This window comes from Raphanus sativus, chromosome 2 (assembly GCF_000801105.2).
Source record: "Raphanus sativus cultivar WK10039 chromosome 2, ASM80110v3, whole genome shotgun sequence".
Lineage (NCBI taxonomy): Eukaryota > Viridiplantae > Streptophyta > Magnoliopsida > Brassicales > Brassicaceae > Raphanus > Raphanus sativus.
The window spans coordinates 17,579,424-17,602,505 of NC_079512.1; the positions used below are offsets into that span (position 1 = coordinate 17,579,424).

Genomic DNA, 23,082 nt, shown 5'->3' on the forward strand with positions numbered 1-23,082 from the left:
TGAGACTCATCATAAATTCAAAATAGATTTCGGTCCACAATTACAATTACAAATGTTCAGCCCAACATATCCCTTATATATTAAATCACTTGAATCACTTCAAATATAATTAATTAACAATTTACTACAACTAAGGCTTTTTATTTTCTTAATTTTTCTTTTTTCTTTTTTGCTTTATTTTAAGAGTAACTAAGTTGAAGTAAAGATTATAAATTTGATGGATAACAATTAGTTGAAATTCTTTACAACTTTTTTTTTATCTTTAAACAAACAGAGTTGTGTTCAATTGAAGACATATTAATTTGATTAACATTAAATATGGAAAATAATAAAAAGATTCTGTCATGCTTCTGTTTTTTATTTTTATTTTTTTTTAATTTAGAGCTTTGATATTAATTTTATATTTGATTATTTTATTAGATGATAGAAGCATTTTTTTGGTTTTTTATTCTTTTATTTAAATATATAATATTTTTTAATAAATGACTTTTTGACAACATGACTCCAAAATTTGTATAATATATAATATGATCTCAAACTAAATAATTTTGTTTTTTGGTATAAAACCAAATAAAATGCAAACCGACGGTATATAAACCAAATCGAATACAAGCAAATATTGATTTAGAATATTAGTTATACTTTACAAACCGAAATACAGAAAAAACCAAACCGAACCGACACCAACCCGATATTCGGATTGAACACATGTAATCCAAATAAAATCGAACTATTATTTCATTCTTCAAATCATAATAAAAATAACAACTTCATCCCGCGCAAGACGCGGTTATTATCCTAGTTGATTTTTAATCCATAGACTATAAACAGTTTCTATCAAAACATTATAACCATCTAATTTTATATGATTATCATAACTTCAGACATCTCCAACATAATCATATAGCTATAAAAAATATACTAGAGAAGATACAAGACACAAAAAGATGCATGATGTGCCACAGTTGCTCAAAACAACTATATGAAATATAACCTCAAATTTGCAAAGATATCTCTTCAATTGAGAGAACAAGCTAAAACTGCAGCTGTTTTATTGCGTAACTAGATTTTGATCCGCGTTTTCAAAGAGCGGGTTTATGTTCAGTGACAAATTTATATAATCACATTTGAAAGCGTGGGTTTATGTTCAGTGACAAATTTATATAATCACATTTATATAATTCATCTTATATATGTATTTATATAACCCATCTAGTATATGTGTTTTATGTTCGGGTTTATGTTCGGTTAAAACCATATTGCATATGTATTTTTAAGTTTTCAAATTTAAATTAAATATTTTTAATATAAAATCAAGATAAATTTTGATCAGTGTTTTATTATGATGTGAATTTGTATACATTTTTATTTTTTTAATTTTATTTGTTAAAGTCATTTCTTACAATTTTTAATATGTTAACAAACTATTGTATTACTATTTAAGTAAATATATTTAATTCCAAAAATTATAATAAATTGTGAAAGTTTAAATTTGAAGAAAATAAGAAAAAATATAATAATCATATTTATTTTTTTCATATAAAGAAAATATTTGTAATGTATTTTGAAAAAATATTATTTATCATATTGGACTGGATGGCTCATGTAAATATAAGAGAAAATGGACAAATTATTATTCGGCCCAAATGGCCCAATGTTTTTTGGGATTTCTACCGACAAAATCTGGTTATCTCACCATCGTTTAAAAAAATAGAAAAGAAAAGAAATTTTGTTTTCCTGTCGATGTTTCTTTCTAAGATGTTCAAACACGATTTCCCCTGTCTGATCTGAAGATAGAAAAATAAAAAACTGATGCTAGTCATATTTCCATGGCGATTTCCATGTTGATTCAAATACAAAAATGATTCCGTGAAGAGCTGAATACAGAAGGTCGCAAATCTGATTTGGAAATAAAGGCAAACATCATCCGATCAAGGATTTCTCCTTCATCGATCGCTTAAGGTTCTGTTCTTTAACTTTTTTCTGTATATTATACAGTTCTTTACAAAACTCTTTCATCGATCAAGATAAAAATAAAAATCCAAACTGTTTTGCATGTCAGATCTGAAGGCATCAGAGTGAAGAAATATCAGTTTGATATGGCTTCGATTGTGACTTTTCATATATCTTCAACAAAGTGATGATAGGATTTAAAAGACAATAAACGGTAAATACAATATCATGTTTTTAATACATAGTTAACACCAATTATATAAATGTTATTACAATTTTATTATATTATTTGATTTTATTCTGTATGTCAGATTGAAAAGGTTTCTAAGAGTGCGAAAAAGAACCGAAGCAATCAATATCTGACCTTTTAGTTTTACAGATAATTTTTACAGATTTAGACATTAATCTGTGATGATTATTAGGTTGCGAACAGAAACTGGTAGTTATGATAAAAACAGGAAATTGTTTGATGAATGTTGATTGAAGCGAGGTATTTTTTAATGTAAAAAACAGGTTCTCTTTGGTGAACTCGCCACTATGATTGAAAGATGTATTCGGACATAAAGACTTCTCGTTTTACTAAGAGATCCAAGAAAATACAGAGATGGGAGGAAATATGACCAAACCAGAATCGGGTTATAAACTAAACACAAATTCTATTAGTACTACATTAGGTATGGAACTGATTCTGGTTAGGTAGGAAATAGAACCGGATGTTGCCTGAGTTGAAACTGATAGTGATTAAATGTTATGTTTATAATGACTGAAGTTATCATGACTATAAACAGTTTCTATCAAAACACTATAACCATCTAATTTTATATGATTATCATAACTTCGGACATCTCCAACATAATCATATAGCTATAAAAAATATACTAGAGAAGATACAAGACACAAAAAGATGCATGATGTGCCACAGTTGCTCAAAATAACTATATGAAATATAACCTCAAATTTGCAAAGATATCTCTTCAATCGAGAGAACAAGCTAAAACTACAGCTGTTTTATTGCGTAATAACAAACAACAACCCCCGTTTTCTCTAAATCTATGATTTGCAATATGAGCTTAATGTGTCCCGATTAAAGTTAGCTTATAAAAGCATGTCCATTGGTAAGAGACTATTAAGGTTAGAACAATTTAGTAATTAATTTTGTGATTTGAAAAGTTAAGAACACTAGCTTGTTAGTCTAATTAAATTTTGCCTCCTCTAATGAGAGAACCTCATTGAGATTCTTAATTTTTTTTAAGTTGAATATATTCCTGATAAAATGAATTCCTGATAAAACACCTCCAAATCTAATCTAATAGTTTTTGATTCGTATTAAAATCAATTAAACTGCAATTATCTATTCATATTTCATGATCAAACGCTCTTAAAATCAATTAAGCAGCAATTATCTATTCATATTTCAATTATAAACATGTCATAAACTAAATAAACATATAACATAATTTATTCACATATTTTCCATAGTGCGGACCCTGATGATATGCTCAAATTAACTCTAGAACAACTTACTCTCTCAAATAAGAGGTTCAGTTATAGTACTTAGAGATCGAATCCACAGAAAGTCTAAAATTACATAATAGATTTATTATTTTCTAAATAATGCTAGACATTAATGATTTTAAGCAAGTAAATAAATAGAAGTTGTTTGTTGGTTAACAAGATGAGGGAAAAGCTAGACTTAGGTAAATTCTCAGATATCATAGGTAAGTAAACTACTAAAGTTATTAGGGATTTATTAAAAGAATTATTTTTGAACTCAAACTTAAGTTATAGTCTTTCAACTTTAGTTTGTAGAGATTATTTAATATCTAGAACTAGGATTTCTCGTTGTAAATCCTAAGATAGTGTCGATCGATGCACCTTTTGAATGTCGATCGATGCACCTTTCAAAATGTCGATCGATACACCTCTCGGAGTGCCGATCGATATTTCTTCTAGCAAGCCTTATCGAGTAGGTTTTATATGTTCTCTAACCACCTAGGCCAACTCTCATATGTACCTAGCTAATAAGATCATCTAGTTTCAATTCAGGCAATAGACCAAGCTCTCACTTGCGCCAATCAATCCTAAGATCTAAGTTTAAAATTATCAATCCTAAGATTAGCAGTAATAACAACTAGATGAAGAAATAATTAAATTACCCTAACAACATGTTAAATTCAGAATACCATAATTCACCCTTTGAGAATCCAAAATCTAACAAGAGAACTACTCAAACATATTCATAAGAAACATTATGATGGTCTAAATAATATTGCAATAGAATAATAAAAGAAAAAAATAGAGTAAAGAAACAAAGGGAGTTCAAGATTTTCCCTCTCTCTCTCAAGGTGTTCAGATCTCTCACTCCACTCATAAGCTCTCTTTCCACAATATAATAAACATAGCCGTCAGCAATGGCTTAGAAACAGTAAAAATAGAGTTTTAGGTCGTCAATGGGCATTCTAGTAATTTGTGGTAACTTCTAGGCTTAAATCGATCATAAAATAGACTCGGTCCATATTCTAGGGTCACCGTCGATCGATACCAAGGGTGCACCGTCGATCGACATTCATTCATCTCCTCGACAGTTTCCTCTCGCGAGGTAGACTGACTACTCTTCAGTAAATCAGCCATAACTTTAGATCTAACTGTTGGATTCACCTCAAAATGGTGCATTGGAAATATAACTCAGACCTCTATTTTTTTCCAAAAGATGTGATCAATCTCACCGTGGAAAGGTCTCCATCCATTGCTAAACTTCTAATGCATCAATGCAGTACTTCTGCACCTCAAAAGATTCCAAAATCACCAAAGTTCTCCAAAACGTACATGAGCCTGAAAATAATCTAAAACATAATCCAAACCCATATAATAGACTCAATAAAAGACTTACCATTGTCTAAAATAGATAAATTTCATGGTATATCACCTAATCTAGTATGAATAAAAGATAAACCAAAAAAAATTAATGATATCGAGATATCTAAATTAAGTTTCAATTTTCAAAACTATTGATTTTTAACGAATGCATGACCTGAACATTTTATAATGAAACAATGAATCATTACTTTGATTTCTCTTCAAACCTAATTGTTAAAGTTCTTGCCATATAAGAGACCAATATATAATTACTAAACTAAGAAATAAATACCAAAGCTTTAAAACTAAGTGTCAATTTCTATAACTATGTATCCAATGCAATAATTAATGAAACAAATTACACCAAGGTTCTCAAACTATTATGTACGATGATGAAATAAACTTTCTTTCTTGTCATCTTCTCCATGTTATTATATGATTTTTAACTACATATTTTTATGTTTTTATTAATTTTAATTTTGATTATTTGTCATATTCTCCATAATTTAAGTTGTTTATTTATTTGTTATGCTCTTAATCATTTTAATTGGTATTTTATTATTTTCATATTTTAAAAAAAAATTAGGTGGTAATTTTAGTTTTTCTTACATGTCATGTTCTCCATGATTTTAGGTTGAATCAATAGTTTAAATAAATAACTTTTTATTGTTTATTTTTAAACATTTTAATGATTATTTAATAAATATTTTCATTATATTCAGGGATATTATTATTAACGAGTATTATATTTTAGCAATAATTTTATAGTTTGTTCATCTTAGATTTACTTTAGTAATATTAAATCATCTAATGTTTTTTATTTATTATTTTTAAAGGAAAGATTGCTTCTCTTTTATGTCATCCAATTATCTTATAAATATATAAATATGAGTCCGGAGAATACAATCTCTCTCCGTTAAAAAATAAAAAAAATTCAGCTTTTACTAGACATATATAATTTAATACTTTTAGTTTATAAAATTTTAGTTAAATAAAAGTATGCTTTCAAGTATTGTAGATTTTGTTAATAGGTGTCATTATAAACTCCGATGAAGAGGAAATTCATATAAAATGCAATTAAGATTTTGATGAAGAGGGATTTGATTTATTTTTATAACACTGATTTATTATGATATTACAATTATGAGAAAGATTACACAGACGATTCAAACCGACAATACTACATGTCTTACGAAGATCTACGCCTAACCGCATCATTCGAGCCATCCATGAAGATCTCCTGGCCATATTTACTTGCACCATGTTGAAGATCTCTTGTACGCCTTTCGTCTGTATTCTGCATTAATAAATCGCTCTCTCAGAAACTTGAAACCTGGAATTCCTAAAATCTGCAAGAAATTGCATAGTCTGGGGTTTGAACCCCGGATCTGGATGTAGAAGCTTTTAAACCTTAACTAATAGGCTACGGTGCTTCCACGAAGAGGGATTTGATATAATAGGTTTCATTGATGATTTTATGAAGTGAACTTCCTTACTTGTCATCTTCTCCATAGTATTAGATGGTTTTGCCTATTTGTCTTATTTTCATAATTTTAGGTAATTTATTATTTTATGTCTTTCATAATTTTATTTTTTTATTTATCATATTCTCCATAATTAAGGCCATTTATTTGTTTGTTATGTTCTTAATAATTTTAATTGGTAATTTTATTTATTTGTCATATTTTAAAATAATTATAGATGGGAATTTTAGTTTTTTTTTTTACAACGAACAGCTATTCTATTATTCAAACTTGAGGTAACCTGTGTAACCCCAAACCGAAATAGAACAACCAATAAAATAAAGCTCCTTATGGAACGACCGAATCTGAAATATAATTTTGTGCTCGTGGTACATGAAAGATTTTGAAACTCGGGAAGCATATTTGCATAGTCTTCATCATTTCCAGTTCTGTTGAAAAGCTTGGCCAAGAATGTGGTTTCTTGATCATGTCAATCAAGTCCTTACAATCCGTCTCAAAGGTCTGACATGTCGAATGCTAAAACATATTCTCAATTTCCCATCTAGTGCTTTCACTTCTGAATGCAAAGCAGATTCTCATCGTAGATAATTTCGTGTCCCCATAAATTGAGCATTCCCCAAGCTGTTCATCAACGCCCATCCACTACCGCTGAACTGTGTTGTGGATGTCCAAGATCCATCTATCATGCATATATTATCTAAGCTTAGGATTTGGGGTTCCTCCATACCATGCTCTTGTGTAAAAGGTGGAACCATTTCATTTGCATTAAACGTGGCTTGACACTCATTTTCTGCATTACTGCATATCAAACTAACTCCAAAGGATCCTTGACAGTCCCCCTAAAAAGCTTGTCATTTCTGGTCTTCTAAATATACCAGATTATCCACAGATAAAAATTATTATCTAATTCTGGGACGGTAATGATATTCTTTTTCCAGAAAAGATAGTACATATTAGCATAAATACTCAGAACCGGGAGGATATTTGGGTTTGTTGGTGTTGTGGATAAGGCTAGGCTTGTAAAGGTGGCGGACATTCGAAGATAGCGTGAGTAACAGATTTCTCTGGCTTTCCACATCGTAGACAATAATTATCGCATTTTATGTTGCGCCGAACCAGATTCCTCGTTACTGTAACATAGCCAGTCAACAATTGCCATATAAGATGACATATCTTTTGAGATGCTTTTATCTTCCAAGCAAATGCTTGGAGCTTAGTTATATTGGGCTCAAGTATCTCATTCTCTTCCGCTTTCTTCAGTAACTTTTTTCCTTTACTTATCATATTTTCCATGGTTTTAGGTCATTTCGCTTATTTGTTATGTTTTATCATTTTTAGAAGTTTATTTGTCATATTTCATGATTTAGGTTGAGTCATTAATTTTAAAAATAACTTTTTAAATTGTTAGTTTTTAAACATTTTAATGATTATTTAATAAATATTTTCATTATATTCATGGATAATTATTAAACAAATGTTCTTAAACTTTATCAATAATTTTAAGGTTTGTTCATCTTAGATTTACTTTAGTAATATTAAATATTTCAATGTTCTTTATTTTTTATTATTAAATGAAATATAATTTTCCTTTTTATGTCACTCAATTGCCTTACCAATAAAAAAAATATAAATCTAAAGAATACAATCTATCTCTTTTAAAAATTAAAAAAAAAATCCAGTTTTACTAGACATATATAGTTTATTACTATTATTTATAAAATGTTAGTTAAACAGAAATATGTTTTCAGTTGTTGTAGATTTTGTTAATAGATATCATTGATAATTGGTAATTATAGTTTATTTTGTATAGTTATCTTTTATATTAGGAAATTTTAAAGTATTATAAAATTTTATTAGGTTATTATGATGTGATATGTTTTACATATGCCGTTTAGTGATAGAATAAATAAAATATTTTGTAAGTACTAATTCATTATTTATGTTGCGTTGTAACTAAAAGATAAATTATATTTTTATTATTTAATATTTAAAACTTATTAAATCATTTCATTTGAAAGTAAAAACTATATTAAAATTTGAATTAGTTTGATATGTATTAATCCACAATCCACACAAATGCGCGGACGGTCATTTAGTGTATATAAATGTATAAAATCTCTTTCGAAAAGAAAAAAACTCCAACGACAATTAGCAAAAAAAAAAAAAACCAAAAATATGGATTTTATTTTATGATTAGAAATATTTAAATTTTTTGGAAAATTGGTTTTCCTATATTGTAAGAATCTATTTTTAATATATCTTGATTCGTAAAAACAGATTTGAAAAAAAAAAAATAACCAAAACTATTTCTAAAATCACATATAATCAACATAAGTAGTCGGAGTCTGAGATGTGGTCGGTTTTTTTTTTTTTTTTTTTTGCTAAACATGTGGTCGGTTTTTTTTTGTGAAATACCAATAATCAACAACATCCAACGTTCCAAACCGTACAACAGAATGCCTAAAATACTTCCAGTAATATACAAAATATATTGTCATTTGCCCAAAAAAAAATACAAAATATATTGTGCAGATATCGAACCCCGCTTATATTATTTATCCAAAAAGATTTTCCATCGGGCAAAAATGATTTAAAATATTTAAAAGAAGATAATAAAATGAAATATTTTAATATTTTTTACAAAATACGAGAAACCCTAATAGGTAAACCGTTTGGAAAATCAACGAAAGGAAAAGCAAATGGTTGATCATCTTCTGCTAATTCCCAGTTGAAATTAAGAACAAGATGATGAATAAACACTGCCATTTCTAGCTTCGCTAACTCCGAACCAGCACATAGCCTTGGCCCTCCTCCAAACGGCATGAAGTTGTTCCCCCACGTTGAAAAACTACCCGATCCTGACGAAGACGACCCGCACGCTCCGTTGTTTTGCTGCTACGTAAATACAACAAACAGTTTTAACGAAACAAGTAGCGCAAAAAAGTGAAGAAGAACACGTGCTTGTTGGCACCACCACACGTGGGTCATTAATCATCTTACCTTCCCCACTCACTCTTAACATCATGAGTCCCATTATTATTAATATTTATTTATTTTAAAAAGTATTATCCCACAAACGAATTATTTTTTCAATTCGCCGATTTGAAAATTAATTAATAGAAAAGTGGGACCGGTCAACGTGGCAGAATCTAACACTCGGTACAAGTCATCGGGCGTGTGAGATCCGTCAATGCCGTGGTACCATTGTCCGTCAAATCTAACATACCAAAACTCAACTCTAAATCAACGATCACGATTAAACTATGGGACCCATACTTATATGCGGTTAATGCAGCTCCCAGGTCATTAAAGGCATACCATCCTACTAATTAATTGTCTTCACTTACACCACCACGTCTCTTCTCTCTTTACTTTAATTTTTTTTTGGTAATCATGTTAAATCTTTACTTTAGTTTCACATGATTATTTGATTTACATGCTTCATGTGATTGACATCATACATGACGTGTTAAGATCTTAACTTTTAGAGATAATAAATAAATTGCCTGATTAATGGTTCTCGTATGGTATCTATAGATAGGTCAAAATGCATTAGCACGCATGACGTATCAATTCATGCATAGCTGAAAACTATAGGAGTACTCCTATTAAACAAGAACAAGTTATTGAATATTTACCTGTTGCCATCTCCAAGGATTAAAAAGATTAGGTTCGTCGTAACGAGAATTATCCAAATGTACGGCTGAGATCACTGGTAACACTTTCCACCCACTCGGGATATCGTATCCTATTTTTCCAACATTAAAATACAAATTATTTTATATTTACAACCAATAGATTTGGATATTTCCGATTTTGTATGTAAAGTGTTACCTTTATACCGAACGTCTCTGAGTGCTTTACGATGCAGAAACCTTACTACATTTCCTAGTCGAAGAGTTTCATTTATAACCTACAAAAATTACAAATAATAAATTAATTTTCATGATAAACAAACTAAGAATTATAAGAAAATAAAAATGACATACACACTGAGTAAAGTCCATTTTCTTGTAATCATCCCAATTCAATTCTGACTCTCCAAGCTCCTTCTTCGCCATCGCGATCTCAAGATGCTCTTCCTTCAAAAAGTTGAAATCAAATAAATATAAATAAGTAATAACCAAAAGAACATAAGTAACAATTGAATAAACTTAATAGTACGTCTTAGTATTATTACCCTAAGTTCTTGAACGGCTTTAGGACAAGCTTGCAAGAAGTAGATAGCTAAAGCAATGGCGACAGAGGAAGTTTCATGTCCAGCAAATAACAAACTGAGAATAAGATCAAGAATCTGCTCCGTTGATAGATTCGAATGTTTTAAAACCCATCCCAAAAGATCATCATCTGTTCTATGTTTTCTCTCATAATGATTGTCGCTTTGACTAATCTCTGCTTCATCCTCTGCTTCATCTTCTTCTTTAATCTCTGATTTTCTCTCTTCCATTTTTCTCTCAATAAACTTCAATATTGTCGCTCGTGACTGCATAATTAATTTTATTTTTTTTAAATATATATATAGATTACTAGTAAAAAGAAAAAGAAACATTACCCATAATGAGAGGCTGTGTGCCTTTACAGGAAAAAAATGTTCGTAATTCTCATAATTTTATGGAACTAATTTAGTGTACCTGGAGAGCTTTACGATAAGCAGTTCCTGGGAGATTGAGAGGAGCAGAGACAACACCTTTCATGAAAGTCACATACTCTTTCTTCAACTGCTCTGTCTCTTCTTCTCCAGGATCCATGCTCATTATATGCTTCGCCATTAGATTAAACGTAAACTGCTCAATTAAAAACCATAAAACTACAAAATTTAAATAAAAAAAAGTTTCGAGAAACAGACTCAATTAAAGCAAAAGAAGAAGAAAACCTTTTTGGCTTCATCTTGAGCAGAGAAAACAGACTGTTGTTGCCAAGAATCAAGAACGAACAAAGTGTGCCTCTCAACGTCTTTAAGAAGAATCGTTTTGAGACGAGCGTGACTTAGAAAGTTGAGCGATATACTTCTCATATCTCTATGCATGTCCCCAACAAGAACAAGCATCGACCACTTCCCAAGAATCCCACCGATACTTCTAGGATAACTACATTCAAAGAGTCTTCCTTCGTTTTGTAAAATGAATCTGTTGAGTCCTGCATCAGCTGATACAATAGTTGGTTCTCCGAACAAATTCGATCTGTATATCTTCCCATACCTATAATAAAAAGAATCATCAAAATTAGTCATTTTTTTTTCAAAAAGAGGATGCCCTTGAGTTTTTAGAGATTTATTGTTTACTTGGAGATATGTTGCTGCATGAAGTCACCGAGAGTTGTAGCGGTGTACGGTTTGAGATAACCGAGGGTCTCTCCTATAAATGGCCAACCGGATTTTCCCGGAGGGAGATTAAATCTGTGTCGACTTCTTCTCTTCAAGAGAATCAAGAAGAGGAGAAGAGATAGAAGTGATGGGAGAAGAAGAAGAGACAATAGAGTATGCTCGAACATGGAGTTTCTCTCTATCTATCTCTTCTCTATGCTTTGCCTTTTTTTCTGAGAGATTGGGAATCGGACCTCTACTGAAAAAGGGAGCTTCTGTTTGTAAGAGGGGTTTTTAAAGAAGTCAGAAAAACCTAATTTAATTTATCATCGTCATTAATAATAAAATCCTCTGATTAAGCTAACCTAACCAATGAGCTTCCTGGCTTTTGTTCTCCAAATTCATTGCTTTTGTTGCCTCGTTATGATTTAAATCCTTTTTTATTATATTATATTAAAAAGTAGCAGAAAGCTGCCATGCGAAAATAGTTTAACAGCTATTTTATATGATTAAAGATGTATTCGATAAGTTGACAAAAAAAAAGATGTATTCGATTATAATCAAATACTAATATATAATGATCTCAACATACACTAGAGTCCGAATCCTGATTTCACTGTGGTCGAAAAAAGAAGAGAAATAACTATTTGTATAACTCCAAAGAATGAAGGTACCGTACACTAGTGCTAGTATAGAAAAAAAAGACCATACGTGCTAACATAAATCAAATGTGAGATTTTTAATTAATAACCATTCGTGCTAATATTAAAAGAAATCAGTTTTGATAAATGCTCAGCAGAATCCTAGGAGTCCGGTACGGTGTCTCAATCGGTTAAAATTGAGAATTCCAGAAATACCCTAAGAAATTTGGAAAGGAAGGACTTCACGAGCAGGGGTAGAACAGTGAAAATGTCAGAAGGACCCCTTACACAAGCGTGCGGTCAAAGACAGAGTTATTAGATTATTACCGAATTGGACAGTCAAACCCGTAGACTTTTGGCATTGTCTTTTTTCCCTCAATAGGCACAAGCATTTGTTTTTGTGCCAAAAAAAAAAGGCACAAGCACTTCGTTTACTTAATTTTTCTTTTGCGAGAAAATAACAAGCTTCAGTTCTGAATCGCAACATGAAATATTAATTTTTTTACTGAGTGAAATATTAATTACTATAATAAAAATAGTGTAAACGGGTTTACTATTAAGATCAAGATTAAGAATGGTAACTAGATTCTGACCCGCCTTTTCAAAAACGGGTATATATATATTTTTTTATAAATTTAATTTTTACATTTATGATCAGATTTGTATTTTTTGTAATCATATTTATGTATAAAAAAAATTAAATTTTTTTTGTAATCATATTTGTATTTTTTGTAATCATATTTATTTTTTATAAATTTAATTTTTTTTTTTTTTTTTTTTTTTTTTTTTTAATAATATTAATATAATAATCACAATTTATATTTTATACTTCTTGGCATTACTATAAGGAGTAATTAACATATCCTTATAGAAAGATATATCAATAATATAACTGTATACATAAATTAATTATACAAAATAACACATTATATTAATCAAATAAATAGTTGAAATTCTCTGAAAAATATTAAGTTACTAAATAACATAAAAGTAATTTGGGAGGAATACTTGCAAAAAGAGAACGTAACATGTATCAAATTTTAATCATAATTTTAGTACTTTAACAATCTGCATTTGGAATCAACCCAAAAAAAAAGAATAACTGTTATTATATATATATGCAAAAAGACATATATAGAAAGAAGTGGGTACACGAACTAGTCAAAAAAGCGTGACAACGGCTCTTTTTCTCTCTCTTCGAAGGCGAATAGAGAGGCGATTTTTCCCCCACCGTGATGCAAGTTCCGGCCGCTCACCGGCGTCTCATCAGACGTCGGCTCCTCGCGCAGTGCTCGACGCCATCTCCGCCAAGGGAGATGAAGAAGAAGAAACCCAAAAGCTCTCCCCCCCGTAAGGCGCCTCCGAGGGCTGCTCCGGCGAACTCGGCGTCTCCTCCGGCAAAATCAAACCCATCCAAAATTGACGGCGAAGACAAGCTCTTACCGGCTGCCGTGGAAGTTTCTGATGCTCAATTTGGCCCTGTCAATGCGATTGCTCAACTTCCCCTCTGCCAATCAGATCTGGTCTCGCAGGAGGAAACCCCTCCTCTCTCCCCTAAGATAGTGATCGCTGAGGAATCAGCGGATCCATCTTCATCACATGACGAAGAACACGTCAAGATCTCCGCAGGAAGCCTAGAGATTCCTACGTTGAGCTCCCCTGTAACCTCACAAACAGAGGCAGTAACCAGCGATGGTGCAGCTTCTGCTGAGGGGCTACTTTGTGAAGCTGGTGCTGCTGATGCCAATGTACCCCACTTGAGCTCGCAGACAGCTACTGATGTTTTACCTTCTCCTACCTCTGTTGCTAAGCCTACTCCAGTGGAAAATGTTTCAAAAGTGGTTGATAAAACGCCTATAGTTGAAGTGGTTAGTGAAGATGGCGCCGTATCTCAAGCCCCAACAGAAGGCTATCTTTCTACAGATGTCTCTCCAGATCCTAAAGGACCACTCCCTGCTCCTAAGCTGTCACCCCCAACTCCAGCTCCTGTAACGGACACTTGGTGTGATCGAGCTAAAGGTAAACTTCTGTCCAGGAAAGGCGAAGCTTTCACTCTCCCCTCCGGTGAAGCCTGTGTCAAGATCCCCAATTCTGTCATCGAGAAGAACAGGAAATCATGGGAGCCTTTTGTGCTTGGACAATTCTATTCTGATCCTCCTACACAAGGCACCCTCCACAACATTGTAAATGGTATTTGGAGTAACCAATACCGTGATATAGCTGTCTCTAAAATGGAGGGTTTTGCCTTCTTATTCAGAATTCCAAACGCAGCGACTAGAGCAAGGGTGATTAAGCAGAAGCTTTGGCAAATTGAGGGTCAGACCATGTTTGTGGACAAATGGGAACCGGGTGTAGTGCCTACTAAGCCTGAGCTTACATCTGCTCCGATTTGGCTTGAATTGAGAAAGGTACCTCTCCAGTTCTTCAATGAGGACGGACTGGAACGCATAGCGGGTTTGGTGGGTCAACCTCGATTCCTACATCCTACGACAGCCAACAAAACTAACCTTGAGGTTGCGAAGGTCTTCACTATCATCGACCCGAGGAAACCACTTCCAGAGGCAGTCAACGTTCAGTTCGACTCAGGGGAAATTAGCAGAGTGCTAGTCTCGAGCCCGTGGATGCCTCCAGTGTGCGAACTATGCAAAGAGATCGGTCATATAGCGAAGAGATGCCCAACTGCTCCCAAAGCTTGTTCTCTATGCGGCTCACTCTCTCATGTCCGTGCAAAATGCACACAGAAACCAAAGGACGGAGCTCGTGGGAAGCAAGTCAGCTCGGATGCTCAAGGTAGGAAAACCAGAAGGGGACGCTCCAAAGACAAACAGCACTGGGTTCAGATCAACAACCCTCCAGGAGGGACTGCTACAGTCGTTGATGTTCAAACTGGTGGTAATACTACGACTGAAACGCCTTTGCTCCCCCCAGTAGGAAATAAGGCTGAACCCCCTGCTACTGGTAAATCGTTTACTGAAGTTGCTTATCAGTCTAAACTCGGAACGGTGGAGGACTTGGTGGCTGGCGAAACCAGTGGTGCTGCTAATCACTCCCCTCAGGCTATCACTAGAAGAAACTCTGGTTTATCTCGCTCCTCTCAATCTGATGTTCAGCCGGACTCCTCTGATGTGGAATCTTCAGACTCGGAACTAGAGGAAGGTGAATTCAGTTCACTTGAGCCGGATTTTGAGGTTGTTCGAAACAAGAAACGTCTCTCAGGTCAAAAAGGAAAGCGGGGCAGGGGCCCCAAAATCAACTAATTTTTATGTCGACAGACATTTTTTGCTGGAACATACGCGGTTTAAATATATACAGTCACCGCAGCGGATTACGTAAGTGGTTTAGGAAACAGTCTCCCCTTTTTGGTGCTCTTTTGGAGACGCATGTTAAGCAACCGAAGCTAAATAAGTTCGTTTCGGACATTTTCCCGGGTTGGTCCGTCGAGCATAACTACGACTTCTCGCCTTTGGGTAAAATATGGATTATATGGCATCCATCTATTTTGGTTTCTATCATTTCCAAATCTCTTCAGATGATTACTGTCGAGATCACTTGGCCTTCCTCTCAGTCCAATATTTTTATTTCCTTTATTTATGCCTCAAATGATGTTAATGAAAGGACTAATCTTTGGGCAGAGATCTCCTCTCTTGTTTCGGTGCAGGGCCTGGACTCCAAGCCTTGGATGCTTGTAGGTGACTTTAATCAGATAAGGGAGCCTGCCGAGCACTCCAAACCAAGATCGCTCAACCTGGACAAAAGAATGAGAGATTTCAACCAGTGTCTACTCGAGGCTAATCTTGAGGATTTGAACTTCAGGGGCTCTTCCTTCACCTGGTGGAACAAACAGAAAAGCTCCCCTATTGCCAAGAAGCTTGATAGATGTCTTGTGAATGACGCTTGGTACTTTACTTTCCCATCTGCGGTTGTGTTCTTTGGTAGTCCTGATTTTTCAGATCATGCGGTGGCGGCTATCTCACTGGAGCCAGACAGAGCCAGAGTAAAGAAGCCCTTCAGGTTTTACAACTTCCTCACCAAGAACCCACAATTTCTGGTTATGGTGTGCGAGAATTGGTTCTCCTTCAACGTCATAGGCTCGGCTATGTTTAGAGTCTCTAAAAAGCTCAAGATGTTGAAAAAGCATATCAAAGACTTTAGCCGACTTACCTACTCAGGCATAGAGAGGAAAACAGAGGAGGCACACGATAAGCTCTTGCAAGTGCAAGCATCGCTAATGAATTCTCCTACTTCAGCGCTGGCGTCAGAGGAGCTAAAGGCTCTCAAGGAATGGGAAGTGTTAGCCAAAGCAGAAACTGAATTCTTTTTCCAGAGATCAAGAGTTAACTGGTTAGAATTTGGAGATGGAAGCTCAAGACTATTTCACAGATATGCTGCAACCCGACAAGCAATTAACCACATCCATTTTCTCACATCAGACGACGGACAACGTATTGATAGTCAGTCTGGCATTGTTCAGTCCTGCGTCGACTACTTCTCGGACCTGTTGGGTAGCGCGTCTCCCCCTCCTATGTTTGTACAAAGTGATCTTGACCTCCTGTTCAACTTCAGGTGCTCTCAAGATCAGATTCAGGGTTTTGAGAAAATGTTTACAGCGGAGGATATCAAGAACGCCTTTTTCTCTATGCCAAGAAACAAAACGGGTGGCCCGGACGGTTACTCAGTAGAGTTTTACATTGCTACTTGGGACCTGATAGGTCCGGAAATCACTGAGGCTATCCTTGAATTCTTCAGCTCTGGCTCTCTCCTCAAGCAATGGAACACTGCATCGCTTGTGCTTATCCCGAAGATTCCTAATGCTTCTCATCCATCAGAGTTCAGACCCATTTCATGCTTGAATACAGTGTACAAGGTCATCTCAAAGCTACTGGCCTCGAGACTGAAGGAGATCCTCCCACTGATGGTTTCTAAGGCGCAATCTGCTTTTTTACCGGGGAGGCTTTTGGCCGAAAATGTTCTGCTTGCAACAGACCTTGTCAATGGCTATAACACTCAAAATGTATCTCCTCGAGGTATGTTGAAGGTTGATTTAAGGAAAGCTTTTGATTGCATCAGATGGGACTTCATATTAGGCTCCTTGCGTGCTCTTGCTGTACCGGAGAGCTTCATTCGATTGATCTCTGAGTGCCTCTCCACAGCTTCGTTCTCAATAGCCATCAATGGAGCTTTGGGGGGTTTTTTCAACAGCTCGAGGGGTATTCGTCAGGGTGATCCCCTTTCACCTTACTTATTTGTGCTTGGGATGGAGTGTTTGTCGAGACTTCTTGCTTCTAGATATGATTCAGGAGATATTGGTTATCATCCAAGAACAGAGCCGGTCAAGATCTCTCATCTCATGTTTGCAGACGATGTGATGGTCTTCTTTGACGGAACAAGTAACAGCTTGCACGGCATTGCTGAGTGTTTGGATGATTTCGCCTCCTGGTCTGGACTAACCATGAATGCTGCAAAGACTGAAATCTACACGGCGGGCTTGGATCATCATGAGACATCAGCGGTGGCTGCGTATGGTTTCACTAAAGGAACTTTTCCGGTGAGATATCTTGGGCTCCCTTTGATAACCCGTAAGCTCAAAATCTCTGAATATGCTCCGTTAATTGCAAGACTGACAAAGTGCTTCAATGCGTGGTCTGTCAAACTCCTCTCTTTTGCGGGTAGACTGCAGCTGTTGAAAACGGTCATCTTTGGTATCATTAGCTTCTGGGTCTCAGCTTTTATTCTTCCTAAGGGATGCATCAAGAACATTGAATCCCTATGCATCAGGTTCCTTTGGTCCGGTAACATTGAGAGGAAAGGTATTGCCAAGGTTTCTTGGGCTACGGTTTGTCTGCCTAAAGACGAAGGGGGTCTTGGCCTACGGAGCATCTCTGTTTGGAACCAAGTCTTGTGTCTAAAATTCATCTGGATTCTACTCACCAGCTCCTCCTCGCTTTGGGCAGATTGGCATCATAGTGTACACATTCAAAGCCAGTCTTTCTGGTCAATAGAGCCTCTTCAAACTGATTCCTGGGCCTGGAAAAGATTGCTCAAGCTTAGACCTCTGGCCACTCAGTTCTGCAAAGGCGTCCTCGGAAATGGTCAAGCGCTTAGTTTCTGGTACGATGTGTGGACGCCCTTGGGTCAATTGATCACTCACATCGGTTCTCAAGGTCCTCGAGCACTGCGGTTGAGGAAGGATGCTGTGATTGCTGATGCTATCAATGAAGATGTTTGGTACCTTCCACATCCTCGTTCCCAAAAGGAAGTTGATCTCCACTCTTATCTTACCACTATAACTCTTCCTTTGTCAAATGATATTGCTGATAGCTTTGAATGGATTACTGCTGACTCTTCTATCTCTGTTTTTAATTCTCGCAGTACTTGGGAGGCTATCAGGCCTCGCCAGGAGATACAACAATGGCATGATGTGGTCTGGTTCAAAGGTGCTGTTCCTAAGCAAGCCTTTACCATGTGGACGGCGAACTATGATCGCCTGCCAACGAAAGCAAGGCTCTGTTCTTGGGGCATGCAATTATCACCTATCTGTTCCTTTTGCGCCACTGCAATAGAAAACAGAGAGCACCTGTTCTTAACCTGCGCTTACAGCTTTGATGTTTGGAAGGAAGTCTTCATCAAATGTAGATCAACTCCGACGCCTTTCATTGACTGGGCAGAGCTACTCTCTTGGATGCGATCTCCTAGCTCTAAGAGACTGGTTCTACTCAGGAAATTAGCTGCGCAATCTGTGGTGTTTCATCTATGGAAACAACGAAACAACCTGATTCACAATCACACCTCCATCCCGGCTGCCGGTGTGTTCAGGATGATTGACAAAGAAATCAAGAATATTATCTCCTCAAGGAGAAAGAAGAAAAGCTTCCGAAACCTTATGACTATGTGGATGTGTTAACTCTATAGTCTTTAGTTTCTCTTGTGTCCCATCTTGTTTTTTCCTTTGTTTTTTTGCCAAGATGGTTCAATTGTAAGATGCTACTTTTGTAAAATCTTCCCTTCATATATGATATTTAAAGTTTAGCAAAAAAAAAAGAAGTGGGTACATTTGTATAGTGGACTTGGATGGGTATGGAAAGATAGCACAGGGACGACACAACTAATGGGAATGCGGAACCTGAGGAGAAGGGAGTCAGCTCTACACTCGGAACTGGAGGCTTTAAAATGGGCAATGGAAACAATGTTGCAACAGTCGGATTGTCAGAATTTTGGCACAGACTGCAAAGACCTGATTGCAATGCTGACGGAACCGCAAGCATGGCCTACTTTCGCAACTGAATTGGAGATGATTCAAACGATCAAGTTATGCTATTCAGACTTCAAGATTTGCTACGTGCCAAGAACTGAGAATGTGTTAGCTGATTCTTTAGCTAAGAGTGCTCGTACGTTTCATAGATCTCTTTGCTACTTTGGTTGTTCTATTCCGGTCTGGTTACCCAGACCACCTCAAGTTTGAGTAATAGAATAGCCTTTTGACGTCAAAAAAAAAAAAAAAAAAAAGAAAGAAGTGGGTACCAAAAATTATGTGGACATGAAGTTACGTTTTTTTTTTCTTTACAGCAAATAGGAGTTACAGTTTTTGAACTTTATTTAAAACATGAAATAATTAATTGGTATAAACATACATCAATGGTTCATGACGGTGTTTTAATAGCAAATATTCAGTTTATAGCTTTCAAGCTTTCGTGTATTAATATTTTTTATCTTCGCCATTTCAGTTTATTTATTTTCATAGTAGATAAAATTTTAATCTCATAATATACGATACAGTATATATGAATTATAGTTGAAGTACCGAATTATTTAAAATACGTTATATGAAAGATAAAATACACAATATATAAATATAAATATAGGTGATTTACATAATATTGCCCTTGAATAAAATTGAATATTTGTACTACCTAAATAAAATGTAATAAACCCAGCGGTTTCTTTATAAATAGTATAACAGTAGCATTGAATACGTAAATTTATTATTTTCAGAAAGAATTGACTATCACAGTTGTAGAGGTTGTCATTATGGCAACGATAGTACTTCAAATATAAATACGGGAGGGTGGGGTGGGGGCGAATAGAAGGATGACCAGGTTCGGGACGTAACTTAACTCATGGCATTGCAATATATGCCCAGAGTTTGTCATAGTTACAATTTATATAGGAATCGGAAGATGAAACAATATACATTTAGAATTGTATTTTGAACTATCACATTTTCCTTTCAAAGAAAAAAGAACTGCCACATTTCTAACTAAAAATATAGGTAAAAGTATTACACATTAAAGTCCCCTCTTAATAATTCCAACTAACAATAAATATGTTAAAGATGCATTAAAGAAAGGAATTTAATACTTGCAGATGGTTACACGCTTGTAGAGGTCTTTGAAACTGTAACCCAAAAGATCTATGCATTTTAGAGATCATTGAATGGAATCAAAGGAAAAAAATGAACAAACGACAAAAAGTGATTTCTTTACTGACCAAAAACAAGAATAAGATTGAAGAGATGGCAATATACGGTTCCATCATTATTACCACGAGTATACGTTACTTAAATTTCTTTTACACTGCTAGGTTGCACGGAACTTTATCGGACGCCTATTTCTCGATTCAGAACCGAGATCGGAATCAGAACTTTGTAAAAGTTTAAGGAATTTCATTTCCAAAATGCTTATAAAACATTCTCTTTAAAAACAAGTTGAAAACTTACAATTCTGTTTTGAAGTCGCGTTTCTATTTTTTCTCTTTAAACATATTATTATAAATCAATAAAAATATAAAATTACTGTTTTTAATTTATATAAAATCCAAATTTTTACAAATAGAGAGAATCTAAAACTAATACTGTAAATTATCTTTAAGGATTGAAGTTTTTTATTAAAGATATAATAAATATTCAAATATATTGTATCAGTATTAAAACTAATAATAGAAATTATCGTTATATATTGAAGTTTTTATTAATGATATAGCATATATTCAAATATATTGTGTCATAAAATTATGAAATATTAAAATAATTAATATCATAATTTCTTTAAATTTAATTTATATGTATTTTCACAGTTTTAATATGAAATCATTTCAAAGTTATTATAAACGAATAAATTATTTATTTTAAATGTAAACCATATAATTTCCCTTTCAAAATTCTATAAAAAAATCTTATATATATATATGCTTTTCAACATGTATTCGCTTTCTAAATTTAAAAAAAAATTGCCTTTGGCGTTTCCTTACGTTTCCAGAAAGTACCCGCTTCTGTTTCCATTTCGATGTAGTAAAAGACATCAGACGACAATAGTATATCATGCTGAGAGGTATGCTATCTGATTGTGACTCACATTTGCTCTCACATCTAGATGTTACCTGACGACTGAAAATTTGATAGGTTAACCTGGGTTTTGAGCTAACATATTTATTTATTTCATGCCCTCGTTGTCTTTTTTTTTATAATATACTCAATTCTCTCTACTTTATTATAAGATGTCTTACAAGTCATAAACTCATAATCATATGCAAACATCAAATGTATATTCTTATAATTGACTAGACTTATTAATAAATAGTAAATAGTTTTAAATATAACAATACATACACTTATTAAAAAATTACTGTTAAATCAAAATTTTATATAATAGAATATATCTGTGGGGTTTTAAACTGATAATATTCATTATCAATAGTTATATATTTGTCAGGTTTTAAACTGATAATATTTATTATCAATAGTTACATACTGGAATATTATATTTTAAATTTATAAATACATTTTTGTGATTTTATGTGAATCATAATATTTCCAAATATAAATCAGTTTCACATAAGTAAAATAAAAAGAAAGATAAACTAATTTTTCAATAAATTCCGAGACCAACGAAGAAAAATCAACATAATCTTTATCCGGATCTTAAAATAGAATTTTTCATTGACATGACCTCACGCACTTGGAATTTGTAAGCAATTCAAGTTTTAGTGGACACTGAGGATGTAAAGATCATTACAAGCATATCTTTGAATAAAACACTTATGATGGATAAAGATGGATGCAATTTAACCAATAATGGAAAGTATACAGTCAAGTCAGGGTATCAAGTCGAACATGTTTACTCTGACAAGAAAAAACCACCAGCTCTGTTTAGCCTTACAGTTGATGTTTTGAAGACTTACTTTTGGAAAATTCGATGCCCACCAAAAATGAAGCATTTTTGTGGTAGATAATATCAGGATGTATTGCAGTTAGGAAAAGTTTACACACAAGAGAGTATAGATTGTGATAGATGTGGAGCTTTTGAGGAATCAATAAACCATGTTTTCTTTGAATATCCACCAGCATGTCAAGTTTGGGCTCTCTCAAGGATCCCGCTAAATCCGGCTATATTTCCTATTAGCTCTTTATTCACAAATATGAATCACTTATTTTGGAAAGTTCAACCGCATATGGAGGATGATCAATTTGCTTGGTTATTATGGTATATCTGGAAAGGAAGAAACAATATTTTTTTAGCAACATGGACATAAATCCCAGAGAAACGGTGAAATTGGCATAAACAGAATCACTGCTTTGGAAGGAAGCAGATACGCAAGAAAATAGGAACACAACAAACCATACTGAGACCCCACGTTTGCCACCTCTCCCAGGAAAGTGGTGTTTTACTGATGGATCTTGGAAGAAAAATAAATGCTTTTCACGACAAGGCTGACATAGTACATGAGAAGGTTTCCAAGGATTGATGGGGGCAAGGAATGTAAGAGTTAATTTATCCCCGCTTCACTCAGAGATGGAAGCTCTATTATGGGCTATGGAATGTATGAGGAATTTACATCAGCGGCATGTTACATT

The 23,082-nt window shown here is 34.1% G+C and overlaps 2 protein-coding genes and 1 long non-coding RNA gene across 4 annotated transcripts; 2 read left to right on the top strand and 1 right to left on the bottom strand.

Annotated features, from left to right (window-relative positions):
* The first annotated feature begins 1,722 nt into the window (after positions 1-1,722).
* On the top strand, positions 1,723-3,516 carry LOC130506873 (uncharacterized). Its single transcript, XR_008942159.1, has 3 exons — positions 1,723-1,962; positions 2,063-2,167; positions 2,467-3,516. It is a non-coding gene; the product is annotated as an uncharacterized LOC130506873 (long non-coding RNA).
* A 5,390-nt stretch (positions 3,517-8,906) lies between these two features.
* LOC108826420 (steroid (22S)-hydroxylase) lies at positions 8,907-11,873 on the bottom strand. Of its 2 annotated transcripts, none has more exons than XM_018599811.2 (8): positions 11,575-11,873; positions 11,167-11,491; positions 10,925-11,077; positions 10,474-10,776; positions 10,283-10,375; positions 10,128-10,206; positions 9,932-10,041; positions 8,907-9,188 (listed from the first exon to the last, which is right to left on the bottom strand). In XM_018599811.2, exons 1-8 carry the CDS (start codon positions 11,781-11,783, stop codon positions 8,931-8,933), a joined length of 1,530 nt encoding a protein of 509 aa, XP_018455313.1. In that variant the 5' UTR covers positions 11,784-11,873; the 3' UTR covers positions 8,907-8,930. The 2 variants fall into 2 exon arrangements, with proteins under 2 accessions (XP_018455313.1, XP_018455317.1); XM_018599815.2 differs by having other exon boundaries at positions 8,907-9,185; positions 11,575-11,872.
* Positions 11,874-13,471: 1,598 nt separating this feature from the next.
* On the top strand, positions 13,472-19,137 carry LOC108836122 (uncharacterized). Its single transcript, XM_018609324.2, has 2 exons — positions 13,472-15,452; positions 15,869-19,137. The coding sequence occupies exons 1-2, from the start codon at positions 13,472-13,474 to the stop codon at positions 19,135-19,137; spliced, it is 5,250 nt and encodes a 1,749-aa protein (XP_018464826.2).
* The last annotated feature ends 3,945 nt before the right edge of the window (positions 19,138-23,082 follow it).